The sequence below is a fragment of the Chroicocephalus ridibundus genome, chromosome 1 (assembly GCF_963924245.1).
Source record: "Chroicocephalus ridibundus chromosome 1, bChrRid1.1, whole genome shotgun sequence".
Lineage (NCBI taxonomy): Eukaryota > Metazoa > Chordata > Aves > Charadriiformes > Laridae > Chroicocephalus > Chroicocephalus ridibundus.
In genome coordinates this window covers 6,802,625-6,817,578 of record NC_086284.1, presented here as the reverse complement: position 1 = coordinate 6,817,578, position 14,954 = coordinate 6,802,625, and the positions used below count along the sequence as shown (strand labels likewise).

Below are 14,954 nucleotides of genomic sequence, written 5' to 3'. Positions count from 1 at the left end.
AGAGAAAATAATGTTAAATGTATTCCCTTTGGAGTGCTATCTTGAATATAGCACAACATACCGGTGATGTTTAATCAATTTCTTTAGTTTCTGCACTTGAGATATCCCCTCCAACACATCTCTTCTCAAAATAAATACACATTGTCACTCAAGACAAAAAAAGAAATGTACTGTTGATTGGAAAATTATTTTAGTAGGACAAACCCTGGTTAAACATCAGATCTTTTCCTGCGTGCACAGGGTACGGATGCCACCATGTTACACAAGCTGAACTCCCAGCACAAGCTTAACACCAACTATATTCCTCCAAAGAACAACTATGAAACACAGTTCGGCATTAACCACTTTGCTGGAATTGTTTACTACGAAACAAAAGGTATGGGGCAGCTCCTGGGGAACTGCAGGTGTGAGGGGATGCTGGGGGGAAGGTGAGCTGCTGCCGCATTGGAGCAGAGCAGGATGGTCGCCTGTAGTAGTGTCAGTATGTTCCTTTTCTGGCTGCAGTGACTTGGACCTTCAGCGGTGCCCGTGAACTGCAGATGTTGGTGCTCTTTCACTCCTGCATGCCCATGACAGAATTGCAGTGCTTTGCACCACGTGCACCTTGATCCAGTCTCAAGATGTGCCAGTGTCTTCCTTCTCTTGGTCCCCCTTTCTCTGCCCACTCATTACCCTCAGTACCTCCCCAAGAACCAGTTGCCAGTAGCCCAGCGATCCAGAGGCTGCTTGCAGGGCGCATCCCGGCCATGTTGCACTGTGTCATCTATCTACGTGTTGTCCCGTTATTCCTCTAGGTTTCTTGGAGAAAAACAGGGACACGCTGCATGGAGACATCATTCAGCTGGTGCATTCCTCAAAAAACAAATTCATCAAGCAGATCTTCCAAGCAGATGTGGCAATGGTAATGCAGGCGAGAGAAGATCTTTATTCACGGGGGTTGTTCCTGGGAGGGGCAGAAGATTTGCAAAGAGTCATATTGCTCTGATGCTGTTTGGGCTGTTTCCAACACGTTAATGTGGGCCAACCATCAGAAAGCGTTCATGCGGTGTCACGGATACATCCACACTCACACCCCCAGTGCACTGCATTCAATTCATCAAATATTATTTTGTGCTGTGACTGCTCTTTTCATAATTGTGTAAGGATGGGGACAATAAGGTTTGTGATTGTAGAAATCTGAGAGAGAAAGAGCTACCCCCTGCAGTTGAGTAGTCCAGATCTGGGTATAATAGAGTGAGAAGTAAAAACCAAATACTTGTGGACAAGAGCAGAACTTGTGGACAATCTGGCTGGCCATTAAGCACCACAGCAGGGGTTGGAGAGACCAGCCAACAGTCGTGTTTTACTGTTACAAAAACAGAGGCAGGTGACCAGTTACGAAAGCTGAACTTTAAGGCTCCCCTATCTAGATCCCAGTACTCCAGGAAGGTGTGTGCTTACTCCTGTCTCAGTGTGGGAGAAGACCACGTGTGCTGAAGATTTGGAGAAAGGCACAATTATTGTTTTAAGTCTTCCCATCCCATTTGAGCATTTATTACTAGGATACCAGCTTAAATGCTGAGATTAGCGACTATTTCACCCATCTCTGGAGGGGTTCAAGGCCAGGTTGGATGGGGCTTTGAGCAACCTGGTCTAGTGGGAGGTGTCCCTGCCCTGGAACTAGGTGATCTTTAAGGTCCTTTCCAACCCAAACCATTCTAGGCTTCTAAATATATGATGTTTTCTTGAGTAAGTTGAATATCTACATCTCCTGACTAAGACATCATTAGCCCTGCTCCCCAAATTAAAGTAGAAACTGTTATAAAATATCAGCCTTGCAGAACCTGAAAGTCTACACAGGTAGGTCACTATGGCCAAATCCCCCGGTCTTTCCCCAGGCAAAGCCATGGGACTGCAGAGAGTGGGGAGAAAATTTTCCAAAGCAACCAAGTTTTTTTAGAAGTTGGGGGTCCTGTCTCCAATTGCCTGCTGTTGCCACTGATGATCCAAGGGACTTAGGAACTTTCAGGAGTACCAAACAGATATAAGCGCTGAATTCCTTTGCCTCCTAAGGGAAAGAAATGTTTAAATTCCCAAGAAATTTCTTTAAATAGGCTACAGCCACTTTTGCAAGCCTTGTTCATAACCCTTAGCCACTTAGTTTTGCTTCTGCTGAAATGAACGGTCAAGATCCTTTTGACTTCATTAAGAACAAGATAACATTTATCAGCCCCAATTCAGCTACCAATTGGCATGATTCTCCCAGTGGGCTCAGAGCTGTCCCCAGATGTGGACACTCCTGCTGAACTAGGCGCTAACTCCCTGAGCATCAGTGCTGCCTTTTACTTTGCTTTTTATTGCTTGCTCCTCAATGCTTTTTATTTTCGGTGCAAGCTTTGCAGTTCACCTTGGAAGTGATTTCTTGCTTGTTCGGGCAGAGGGGAGACACACTCTGGGGAATCAAAGAGAGGGAGCTCTCAGGTTTACACAATCATACAGACTTCTTCACAGGAACACCTACCAAGAAGCTTTAAAAGATGCTGGAAGTATATGACAGCAAAATTGAGATGTCCACCTGGGCTTTGCCTAGGACATGAGAGCGGAGACCTTTTAAAGCATCAGAGCACTTTTCTTGAAATAAACCTGGTGGTCCCTGTGCTTTGATACTTTAATGATCTCTGCTTTTCTTATTTGAATGAGAGATTAGTAACCTGACTAGCTTGGAGCTGGAAGAGGAAGAAACATTGTGTGCCAGCTCCCCTAATCATGCGTAATGTTATTGTGAACTAGGAGAGCACAGATCCCCTAAACACCAAGCAAACAGAACTGCTCAGATGAGTAGGATCCAACGTGGGGCGGTGATGATTTTGCCATTGCTTTCCACCAAAATTCAATGACCTTTGCAGGCCCTTTCTTAAAACACATTCCCCAAAAGAAGGGGCAGGTGAGCATGGGTCATGGGAATGGACTGCATGTAGCAAAGAGCTGGGGCAAAGGCTCTTCTTGGAAGCGTGCACACCTTCCCTGAGCATCAGTGAGAGAATCTGTGGAGAAATCTTCCAGAGACACTCAAGCCAGGTCAGTCAAATCTGGCATCTTCCCTTAGAAGGAGACAAATGGCTGCTTTGCTAAGGGCTAAATCAAATAATGAGGCGTTTTGCTCAACAGCTTCCAACCTTTGGTCGTCAGGAGCTTATTGATGAGTTTATGGGATTTTGTGAGTCGATGAAAAGCAAGTCCATATCTGCTGTACATGCAGTCTTTCAAATGGGATCCTTATATGCCAGGAACTTGAGAGCGCCACACCTCAGAGAAGTTTGAAAGCTAATCAAGGGTGTTTTTGTGAATATTGTAATAACCGTTTGGTCCCCAAAAGACCGCATATTTGTGCACAGTGAAACCTGTGTGGTGAACTGGGTACTGCTGGAGCACACGGGGCTGTGCAGCCTGATTTATACATGCCCATGATGGAGGAGGTCTGTCTGCATGTGTTTGCTGAATCGGAACAGTGCTTTGAGCAGTGAAATGGTGGATTCAGTGGGAATTGTACGCCATTCCTCTGAGGAACCAGCCGATATGGTCTGACAGCACTGGTTGCTCAAGGAACAGGTAGAAGGAGCAGTGGGGGATGGAAACCAGTGAAGGGAAAAGCAAAAATTTCAGTTCTGTAGAAACTATCTGATCAGTTGGATTAAAATTAGGGAGGAAGGGAGGGACTTATTTAGAATTTTAGTGAAAACTTGGGTTTTCCCTGACATCTTCCGACCCGCTGTGCATTGAGAGCACCGGTCACAAGGGAGCAGGGATGTGTGAGGGAAAGGAGTGGGGGTGGCTGAAACTGGTTGGATAATGAGTGAGGTTCAAAGATGTAGAAGAGTTGTTTCCAAGAGGCAAGAGCTGTGCAGTGTCAGCTCCCTCAGCTTCAGGGAAGTGAACATGGAGACAAAGGGGAAAAGCCAGGAGGGGGACAGACAAAAAATTAAGAATTAATGCATTTTGTTCATTAAATATTTTAACAGCCAGACCTCCAGGACTAACAATGTCAGGTTCCCGTTTCAGTTATTCCTTCTTTTCACTATTTGCTCTTCTCTGTCTCTGTTTTTGTTTTTTTGGTTTTTGTTTTTTTTTGTTTTTTTTTTTTTTTTTTTTACCTGTGCTTCATGTAGTTTCTCTGTGGCTATGCATCCAGTACATTTGGCCAGTCGCCCTCGCCCACACCCACACCAAAGGTAAACTGAATACATGAGTTCCTCTGTTGTATATTCACCTCTCCTTGGCAAGGATTGTGCTTTGCTCTTGTCAGTTTATTCCTCTTCCTGCACTATCTATAGAGGATCCATCTCAAGTGACCAATGTGATGGAGAGCATTTTTACGCCTTGTTGAATAGATGCAGCTGTATGACTGTGTCATTGATTTCTAAGATTTCACTCAGAAGAGCTTTGTAATGATGGAAATTCAGTTTGGATAAAATCAGAACCAGCCCGAGCCAAAGTTTTGCGTTTTTCTCCTGATATTTGAGTCATTTTAATTAATCCCATCTGTGGGATATGGCTGTTGTTTATCATGGTGCCACTATTGGCTTCAGTAGGACATTATTCCTCCATGCAACTGCAAATCTGTCCCTGTTTTGTCCTTTTTGAGGCAGGAGGAAGATGACAGTTTGTGTGCGAAGAGAGACTCCTGGATTGTATTTCTGGGTTGCTTGGAAATGCCATCATTCTCCGAGCGGGGTTACGTCTTGTTCAGGGGAGAGCTCAAATCCAAGCCTTCAAAGACAATTAATATTGAACTTTGCCATGATCATCCAAACAGGCTCTTGGCACCTTTTTTAGGTCTTTTCTGTTGCATCTCCTCTCCTGACTGGTTCTGATGGCTTCCCAAATCTTTCTTGCTAGATATTTGGTCATAGGGTAGCATACTGTGTGCTAAAGGTTTTTGTGACATTAGCTTTGCGACTCTGCTCACATTTCCGTGACAACCTTTTGATAGTCAGAGAATTATGATAGAGATGGACCTGACTTTCAAAATTCAAATCCTTGCATGGGGCTGAATTTCAACACTTCTTACCTCTGCAGCGTCTCGGGGTGTTCGGACTTGGAATTCCAATGAGGGGGATCTGACCCAAAATGACCCAAAGTCATTCATTCCAAAGCTGGACTCCTTCCCCTCCATGTATCATGGTTGCAAATTGTTTGGATTGCAACATCTCATGGGGCCCTGCTCTAGAGTTGTAGCAATGCCACACACCAAAAAAATAAAATCCTTCCTGAGTTAGGATATGGTAGGATTAAATCCAGGAGAGAATTGGATTTAATCGGTCTGAAATGCCCAGGCCAGTCTTTTTCTCTGAAGACAACAACAGGAGATACAGGGAAATGGGAGACATAATACTGATGATTTCTGTGAGTTTTGTTGTTGTCAGAGTTGTTCTAACAATATAGCCTTGTGTTTTGTAGGTTTTCTAATGAATAATAATTGATCGTATTTGTTAGGCACTGAGGCAAGGGTGGAACAGCCAAGCCAAAAAAAAAGATTTTTCCAAACATATCAACATCAGTAAGTTTTATAAAATGAGGGCGCAGTTCAAAATAGTGATACTCGACACTGTTACGTAGCCTGTGTCAACTTTGCATCTGAAGGCACTTTCCAGACTGCACAGCCTCTAGGAGAGAGACTGTCTCTTCACTATGTGTCACTGCAGAACCTGCTGTGAGGGGACCTCAGATTTCGATGGTCACCTGGAAGCCACCTCAGTGATACTTCATATAACAAAATATTCAAACAAAAAGCACCATTTTTGTCAGACTTCAGAAAAAAGGCTGAGAAACAGCGTGTCATATTGGCATGGCCCATTATAGTGACCTTATAATCCTAAAGAGATGGAAGGACAGTCCTTTGTCCAGAACCTTTCCCCAAAGTATTGCTGATGGTACATGCTTCTCTCTACTTCCCTGACTCACTAATTCATCTTTCTGCATTTCCACCAAAGCAGGTCGCCATCTCCCCGGCAGTCCTAGCACTGAGCATGGACATCCTGGTGCACCATTCAGCCTTCTCCTTAAAGTGGGAGGAGAAGGTGCAGAGGGAGGGGAGGAGTAACTCCTACCATTTCTGTCTCAGTGACATTCCTCCTTGTACTTGCCTTTCTCATTGCTTCTATTTACTTGGTTTGAATGTTACAAAGAAAAAAACCCCGGTGATTGCCCTAGCTGGAGCTCTGGGTCTGTATTAAGACCATCCTACTTAACATAATTTTGGGTCCATCTTAACCCATTGAACCCGCAGGGTGCAGATAGGTTGAACAGGTTATTGCATTTTCAGCCCTGGGCACATGATAATGTGTCCGAGACACCAAAGGAAAGAGTCTGAATAGGTCCCTAGAGACTTTACAGCTTCACAGAGGTGCTGGGAAATGTCCTGATGCTCCAGCTGTGCCACTGGGAATCTTAGGCACCCTATGTTGGCAGAACATCCCCTTGTGTCCTGATGATGATCTGCCTTGACTTTTATGTTACCGCAAGCAGCCACGTACATCTCTGAACCTCCAAAGCCAGATTGGCTTGAGGTGGCAGAAAGAGGTGGCATTGAAGCATGTCTGAATGTCATGCTGGTCTGCACATCTTTCTGAACTTCTCGTTTGAGATGGTGCTTCTCTGTAAATCATATAATTCTCTTATTATTATTTTTCTCTTCTGCTCTTCTTCCTTTGGTGCTGAGCACAGGTCTCAGCACCTGTGAGGCTACAGCACCTGTGAATCCTGCATGTCCTTCCCCATGACACCCAGGTCATGTCCTGTTCTTGACTCTGTATGGACACCAGTGAAGAGAGAGTCTGTGGCCCAAAGATGCTACAGTGTCAGTTTGAAAGTTAAGACATGTCTGGCCAGGAGAAAAGCAGAATATATTCAACTCTTTCTTCTTCAGGCTGTGGGGACTGTGTCTTGAGCTAAAAAATGCTCCTTGTCTGCAGTAAAACCTGTATTTTCAATGCCTCACTAGGCTGTGTTGGCAGGCTGCTCCACTTGTTTTTTGAGGCCATTTTATTGGAATAAGGGAAGTGGTGTGATTCTCCCCATGCCGGTGCTGAGGTGGGAGGAACCACAATGACTTCAGTGGTGTCACCCTGTCCCTGCAGGAGGAGGGTGGTGCAAAGCACTCGCCTGAGGTTTCGTTGTGTAGCTGAGAGCCTGGTTACTGCCCACGTGGCTGGTGCCCACCATCGAGGGGTCTGTGCACAAACGTCAGGCCAAGGAAGCACGTGAATGACTGGGATGGTGCAGTCTTGACAGGAGGAGCCCAGGCTGCTCTGACAATTTGGATAGGAAGACACGCTGCTTTCCGGCTTCTGTCCCTTCCCTCCAGTCCTTCCCAGCAAAAGGCTCTCAGGTGTCAGGTTGGAGATGGCACCACTGCCATTTTTGCAGATCTGGATGCCTGCACGGAAGCAATGAAAGGCATCAGCAACCTAGAGAGGGAGGTTCTGCTCTCTGGGAGCAAACCACTTGTGTTCCCTTGTAGACCCTTGTACCAAGTCTTGCACCCTTCCTACCACCTCGCCTGAAAAAGACCTCTCCCAGGTCTTTTGACAAAGCCCAAATTGACAAACCTGGCTAACATGCAGTTGCTTCCAACTTCCAGCCCTGCTCCTGCATCTGTTGCTGCTTCTAGCCCCTGTGGCTGTCCTTTCACATTACACAGAGGTGACCCCTTGCACGTAATTAGCAAAGTGATAAGAATACATTAATCAAAGCTATCCAAACCAGGATTCTTGCTGAAACAGCCTATTCCTCATCAAGTCTGTGACAGAATGTGAACACCAAACCCTACAGTGCTCTGTAGGTAGCAGCTGCATCCATTAATTACTCTAGATTTGTTAACCATTTGTTCTTTGGGGGAGGATTTTGCTGGGAGAGATCGCTGATAGCCCTCCCCCCACCGCAAGCTCTCCTGGACAAGCGGGCCAGGTTTTTCTGGTGTGTGCATGAGCTGGGTTTTCTCTTGTTGGAATTCCATGATGACTTTGTGTTTGTGTTGATTGGGTTTGTCTCATTATCATACCCAACCTGAGCTGTGCAAATCCCCTGCTCATGGCAGGGAGGATTGGACTAGATGGTGTTTATGGTCCCTTCCAACCCAAACCATTCTGTGATTCTATGAAATTCCTCAATTTTGGGGGGCGGGGGATGTTATCTGATAGGTTATTAGTGCTATACGATGAAGTGCACATAAAGGTTTTAGCAAAAGTAGAAATAAAACCCACCACCTTGCAAAACATTGCAGCAAAGTCAATGGTCAATGCAAATGGGGACTTTGTGGCTCCATGCATGGCTTGACCACCTGAAGAGAAGAGGATGCTTGGAGGAAACGTGCATTAAAATCCTGCTGGAATCCTCCCTTTGGGAAATCCCTGGCCCATCAGGTCATGTCACAGTTTGCCCTATTTTTTTATTGGGAGGGAGTTGCGTCCTGGTGCCCAACTCTTCCTCCAGCCCACCAGCAATACTCACTGCCCCACGAAGGCTCCCTGAACACCAGGACCCTACGAGACGCACAGCACCACTGTGGCTGATGTGTAATGAGCTCAGGCGATAGCGACTGACACCTACAATGTTAGGGGGGCTTCATTTCATTTGGAGCTGGTCTAACAAGGTTCTCCTGGGGCAGGGAGAAGGGGCTATTAAGGGAAAGCACTCCATTCTGCTTTAGAAACCCTTGCCCCAAACTGGAGACTGGATTATTAAATTAACCAAGGGAGCTGAAACAAGCAAAATACTCACAATAATCCTGATTCACCCCGAACCCCCACCTCGTTTGGTCTAGTTAATATTCTTTTCCAAACACAGCAACTCAGATCTTTCCAGTAGTACTGGCTGAGGAACATAGACCTTACCAGCAGTTTCTGGAGCTTTTTCAGAGTCACCCTGCAGTGAATGAGCCCCTGGCTTGTTTTTCACCCTACACGGGTCTCTGGTCCTACACCCTAGGCATCAGGAGAGGCTCAGCCTGAGATGAGGAACCACGACAGTGAGTTGACGTGACCATGCTGCCTTGCATGGGGACAGGGAAACCCAAGCCGTTCCCCAAGGAGCATCCCTGGGCAAATGCATCACTCCAAGCTGCAATACACAGATTTTTGGTGGCCCAGAAGGGGCTGTTTGCTCTCGTGGGCAGATTTTCCTTACGGCTCTGCATAGGGGAGTTGGGATTGTCAGTCACACAGGGAGGCTTTAGCGGGAGAAATTAAATTATGGCACTTTTCCTCCCTGGGTAGAAGAGTATGGAGTGGGTTGCCAGAGTCCGGCCATTGCCCACCGGCAAGCTCACCGGCTCTGCCCTTGCCCTGCCGAAAGGCTCCACCACCCCTGGCCCTGCTCCCCGCTCCGGCCCCCAGCTGCCGCGGGAGGTTCCCGGGGACGTGGCCGGAGGGGAAAGGCACTGTTATCCTTTCATTTCCTGAGCCCGCTCCGCTGCGGTTTTGCAGGGAGCGGAGACAAGGAAGCGCTCGCCGACGCTCAGCAGCCAGTTCAAGCGGTCCCTGGAGCTGTTGATGAGGACTCTCAGCGTGTGCCAGCCCTTTTTCGTCCGCTGCATCAAGCCCAATGAGTACAAGAAGCCCATGGTAAGTCTTGCTGTTCTCTTTTCGCATGGGAATGCCCGCAGGGTCACTCTGCCCTGGAGTCGACGGAGCCAGGATTGACCCGGTGTGCTTAGAAAACCAACCTGCAAGCAAGGGAGCCACCAAAGGGTTGGCAAAATCAGGCACTTGCCTTGTGATCCAACAGCACCCTGAAACTTTTTGCAGAGGGGAGGTCCTGCCCCGGCCTTTCTTCCCAAGGATGATGAGGAATTTGTCCTGCAGCCCTTTCTCCTATAGGAAATGCCTCTGAGTTTCCATAGGGGGTAGGTGCCTCCCTACCAGAGACTTAGGCTGAGCTGTAGGACCCTTGGTTCAGCCCGAAGGCAGGGTTCAATGTTTCCTAAAAGGGATCCCCTTCCCATAGGGTTTTCTACAAAATCCTTGCTTCCGAGGGATCTCATACAGTTTCACCCCTGTTAGATCCCTCCCAACTGCTTTTTTTGCGAAAAAGCACAATTTAAAAAAGCAGAGGGGAAAAAAAAAAGGCAAACTAGCGCAGAGGAAAGGTGAGAGCAACTGTTTGGCTCTGATTCCCAGAGAGTTGCTTCGAAAGAAACAAACACTCTGGGGACCAGCTTTAAGGAACAAATGAAAGGGAAGGAGATGGACGTAAATCCCCCCGGCGACAAACTGCTCACGGAGGGGAGTTTTGCAGCAAAAGGGAGATGATAAGGTGGGTGCTGAACACCCCGATCCCACTGGAGGACTGGACCCTGGTGCTGTTAGCAGTCACTGTTAGCTGCTCACCACTCTCAACAGTGATGCTGCTTGGGGCGGGCGAGGTTTATTTAATAATAATGTCAGCTATTTGTTTCTGTCAGTCGTTTTGCCTGTGCCTTTGAATTTCAGTAGTGGTTGACCTAGACGGAGCTGGAGCTTTATCTAAAGTTAGCACCTGTTAGCAAAGCTCAAACGAGTGCAAAAAAAAGCATAAAATACCGAATTTCAGAGCTGTTGAGGACAAGGAGTGGTTTTTTGCAACTTATTTTTGATGTTCAGTGAATTTAATGTGATGCGGGGCAAAAAGTTTGGTGGCGCTCTCAGACCAGTTTACTGTGCCCTTACCCTGGATTTGGTGAGCATAAAAAGGCACCTAATAGCACGTTAATGGAATATTTGAGGTTAATATTTAACAATATGTTTGATCTGAGATTATCATCTGAGCTGAGATCAAAACAAGACCTTCTTTAAGGTCTTTAAGAATATGTGTGATGCTGAGAAATAGATGTACACCCTGAACTGTTTTTAACAAGTTATTCCCAATGCCCTGACTTTGAGCTACTTTTATGCCTGGAAGTCTGCGATTCGGTCTGGCATTTTGTCCCCTGTGTAATACGTCTGTATTTCATCAGCTCTTGCAAGCTCTAAGTCCTTGTCCAACCCATTTATTTACAAAACTTTCAGTGGGACATAAAAAAAAAGCTATAAGTTTGAAAGAATCAGACAAAGATTAATTTATCTCCCCATCAAGGTAATGAGTGGGATGAGCTAACGCTGAATGAGGGACTGTAGTGCAGTAAGATATGACTACATTTATTTTTGGCCTTGGTTTAATAATACAAAGAGGGGGAAAACGTCCCAGATAATGGTACACAGAGCTGTGCAGGGTGACTGCAAAAGAGAACATTTTCTGGGAGTTCATTTTCTGTCCCTGGCTTTGAAGGAAAGTGTACTGATAGTGATAGGAAATGGGATAGTGGGAAGTGAAAGGTCAGTGGAAAGTCCTGTTTGTTACTTTATGTTATTTTAAAACTTTGCTTCCTTCTAAAATATGCTTTGGGGGGCGGCGGGGGGGGAATACTGTTTGCATCAGGCTGCTGGCTGGAGTTCTCTGTGTCCGTCATCCCATGCTGCTGTTTCTGAGCATTGCTCTGTTGTTCTGGTTAGTCCGAGAGAAACGCACGGGATGAAACAGGTCAAAAAAACATGCAAAGAAAGTCCAAACTGTCTCCAGCCAGTCTGTGTGACACGGGTGCCTCGTCAGACCTTGATGCCAGGAAGCTCACCGTTTCCCATATGTGCAATGACCTAACCCGACAGACCCTTGAGGGTTGTTTACAACCCACAACTGCTCACCTACCCTTCTGCTTCATGGCTGGGGGGCAGAGAGGAACACACACCTCTTTCCTCTGCGCCTTTCTTGTCCCCACTCCCCAATACCCACTGTAGATAAGGACAGATTGAGACCAAATCTGGATGGTGCTACTTTCTGCCTTCTCCTCATTCATCTGTTGTCTTCTCCTGCGATCAGGATCTGTCTTACATCACTCCAGCCCTTTCATGGTTAAGTGGCTGCTACAAGCTAGTCAAAAAGCTCTCTCCAAGGATGGGGAGATGGATGTATCCACAGGGCAGATCCACCTGTCCCAGGAGGTGCATCTGAGATACAGGGATAACTGAGATACAGGTACATACCCATCTCTCCTCCCGCACTTCAGGGAAAGCCTAGGTGACTCCCATTTTAGATGCTCACATCTGTACGTGCACAGGTGCTCACATTTTAGACAACTGAAGGGAGGGCAGATGAGTAACACCCTGGTGGTAATTCTTTGGCCCAGGCTGGGGTTTACTGCCCCAACTTTCTGGGGTGTGCCAGCAACACACCACGTCTGCCTTTATTTTACACTTGTGTTGAACACTTTGTTGGATGCACCCAGCAAACGACATCAGGCTGCGAGAGGGTGCACTCAGGAGCTCCAGGATCCTCCTCAACATGCTAAAACACTGAGCCAGCAGCAGGGATTTTCTTGAACCTCCCTTCAGCAGATCTGCCCATCTAGCACCAACACTCGCTATTCACCCAGAGGTGCCCAAAACAAGGGAGAGCAGCCAGGTTTCTTAGCAAACATCTGCAAAGACTGCATTACCTAAGTCTGCTGTCTGGCCTTGAAACTGTCCATTGCTTGTCAGGAGCAGACATGGACACTGGTCTGAGATTTGTCCTTTCCCTAAAACCCTCAGCTGGTCTCAGTTCTGACATTTTAAGCTCCTCAGGTGTCCTCCTGGTTACAGGCTGGTTTGATGATAACAGGCTTATCTCAGAGCCTCGGCATCTCCAAGGCTGCACTCTTCCTTTATGTAACTTTGGGGTGTCACCTATCCTTAAGATCAACTGGTGTAGGTACCCTAAGACCTTTGAGTGTCTGAGCCTTTGCTGATACGGTCCTCTGCAAAACAGTACTTCCCTGCCTGTACAGGAGTGCTCTGACCGTGCCAGTAAAGCTCCGAGCAGTGGTCAGAAGTTAATGACCATGAGCGGTTATTGCAAGGGGGACTGTACAGTTTGACCCTTGTAGATGCAGCATCGCTGCCTGTTTTCCCAAGGTGATGTTCACCATTGCACTCTTCTCTCCAGTTCTCCCTTCAGTCCTTAGTGTAATGCATAGGGCACATCCAGTCTTGCAAGTGGAAATTAAAGAAATGGAGTGAGTGAAACACACTCAGCAGTTCATAGGATCAGGCCCATGACAGCCAACAGTCCTGTGTCCTTGGGTCCACCAAGTGAAGGATTTGGGCTTGACTTGGTTGCCCCACACAATTCGGAGTCCCCACTCTCTCATGGCCAATCCAGGCCAAGATGTGCAATCAAACCACTGTGTCCCGTAACCTCCCCAGCTGTTTGATCGGGAGCTGTGCGTCCGTCAGCTGAGGTACTCGGGGATGATGGAGACCATCCGGATCCGCCGGGCCGGCTACCCCATCCGCTACACATTTGTGGAGTTCGTGGACCGGTACCGGGTTCTCATGCCTGGGGTGAAGCCAGCATACAAGCAGGTGAGCGTCTTCTTCCATGTGTAACATTTGCTCTCTGGTGGGCTCTCCGGAGACATTTATGGGATGTGTATCTTCTCCACAAGCAATTATGCAGCATTTGATCCCCAGGTGTTACAGCAGTGCTCTGAGATTTCCAAGCAAAGCAAAAATGGTTACGGGGCTGGCAGGGACAGGGAGCTCAGCACCAAGGGGCCATATTCAGCCTATCCCTCTCGCTCACCTTAAATGTGATGACAGTAAAGGCCTGGGAACCTCATTAGCAGAAAACTGCTGGAACTGGGACCAGAAAGGGTCTTCGTTGGGTTTGGGAAGAGCAATGGGTGAGGCTGGTCCTGGTGAATCCCACCCCCTCTTCCACCAGGGCGACCTGCGTGGGACGTGCCAGCGCATTGCCGAAGCGGTGCTCGGGAAGGATGATGACTGGCAGATTGGCAAGACAAAGATATTCCTGAAGGTGGGTGGTTCTCCGCATCCCCCCTGCCACCTGGGACCCTTGCCTGTGAAGGGGTCTCCTACCATCCCCTTTTCATGGCCAGACATGACCCTTCCCCATGGTCTCTGGGCTGGCATGGCAGTGGGTAGAACCTGGGCCAAGGCAGGATATTTGGGGCTGGTTTAGGAAGCGGTGGGCAGGAGGAAGCCCTGACACTTCGCCAGCACTGATGCATGCACGTACCCATACGGATGCAGCACACATACAGCACACGACCTTTTCCCTCCTGCGCTGAGCCACTTGACCACATCTCCCACCTTCACCCAAAAAGCACGGCAGCAGGAGGGATGTCCGTGCAAAGCCCTGCAGAGAGAGGGACCGAGAGCTAACGGGCTCACTTTACTTTCTCCACGTTCTCGCACAACCCCAGACGTGCCCACAGCCTCCCTCTCTGCGTTGGCCCAGCTTTCAGGGAGCAGCTCAACGTTGCAGGTTTCCTTCAGCCCTGCTTGCGCTCATCTCTCCTTACAAACCCGCTCCTGCATTGCTCCAGGGAGACGAGAGGCTGAGCTGGCCAGAAACCAGACTGGAAGCAAAGGCTCCTCTTGAGCAAAAGTCTCAGTGGTAAACCCTGACCACTAACATCTAAATTCACCCCCAACCTCATCGCCACTGTGAACACCCCCATCGCTTCCCTGGAAGCTGTTCCCACTCGTCGCTCTTTCCAAAGCCTGTTATCAAGATCTCACAGCTGTCAGGGCAGGAAACAGAGAAATCGGGAGGCCCCGAGGGGCCATGTGAGGTCGAGCAAAGCAGGAAACGCATGGAGCTGCCTCTGCTGCACCCAGCGCGGCAGGGCTCAGCATGCCGCCTCCGGGAAAGAAAGCCGAGTTACCAACGCCATGGGAGAGATCAACAGAAAGCTTGGACTGGTGCATCTGAAAGCCTCAGAGCAAGGAAAGTCAGTGTTTCAGGGAGGTGTTTTGTCCTTAGGGTAGGAGGTGTTGCAGCCTTGGCTGGAGGGAGCAATGTGACCCAAGCAGTCTGGAGTTTGTTTCCAAACCTCCAGTGCTCACAGGAACTGCTCCCATGGCTGATGGTACTAGCAGGGGACTCTGCATGGAAGGGAA

At 48.0% G+C, this 14,954-nt stretch overlaps 1 protein-coding gene across 4 annotated transcripts in view; it reads left to right on the top strand.

Annotated features, from left to right (window-relative positions):
- MYO7A (myosin VIIA) overlaps positions 1 to 14,954 on the top strand; it is a 70,821-nt gene that overhangs the window by 20,604 nt on the left and 35,263 nt on the right. For 3 of the 4 annotated variants that reach the window (XM_063326815.1, XM_063326804.1, XM_063326786.1), the window contains 5 exons: positions 241 to 376; positions 795 to 901; positions 9,462 to 9,599; positions 13,233 to 13,391; positions 13,753 to 13,845. In XM_063326815.1, coding sequence (XP_063182885.1) covers positions 241 to 376; positions 795 to 901; positions 9,462 to 9,599; positions 13,233 to 13,391; positions 13,753 to 13,845 — 633 coding nt within the window. Of the gene's footprint in view, positions 1 to 240; positions 377 to 794; positions 902 to 4,145; positions 4,209 to 9,461; positions 9,600 to 13,232; positions 13,392 to 13,752; positions 13,846 to 14,954 lie in introns of all 4 variants that reach the window. The other variant, XM_063326795.1, reaches the window with a different exon arrangement.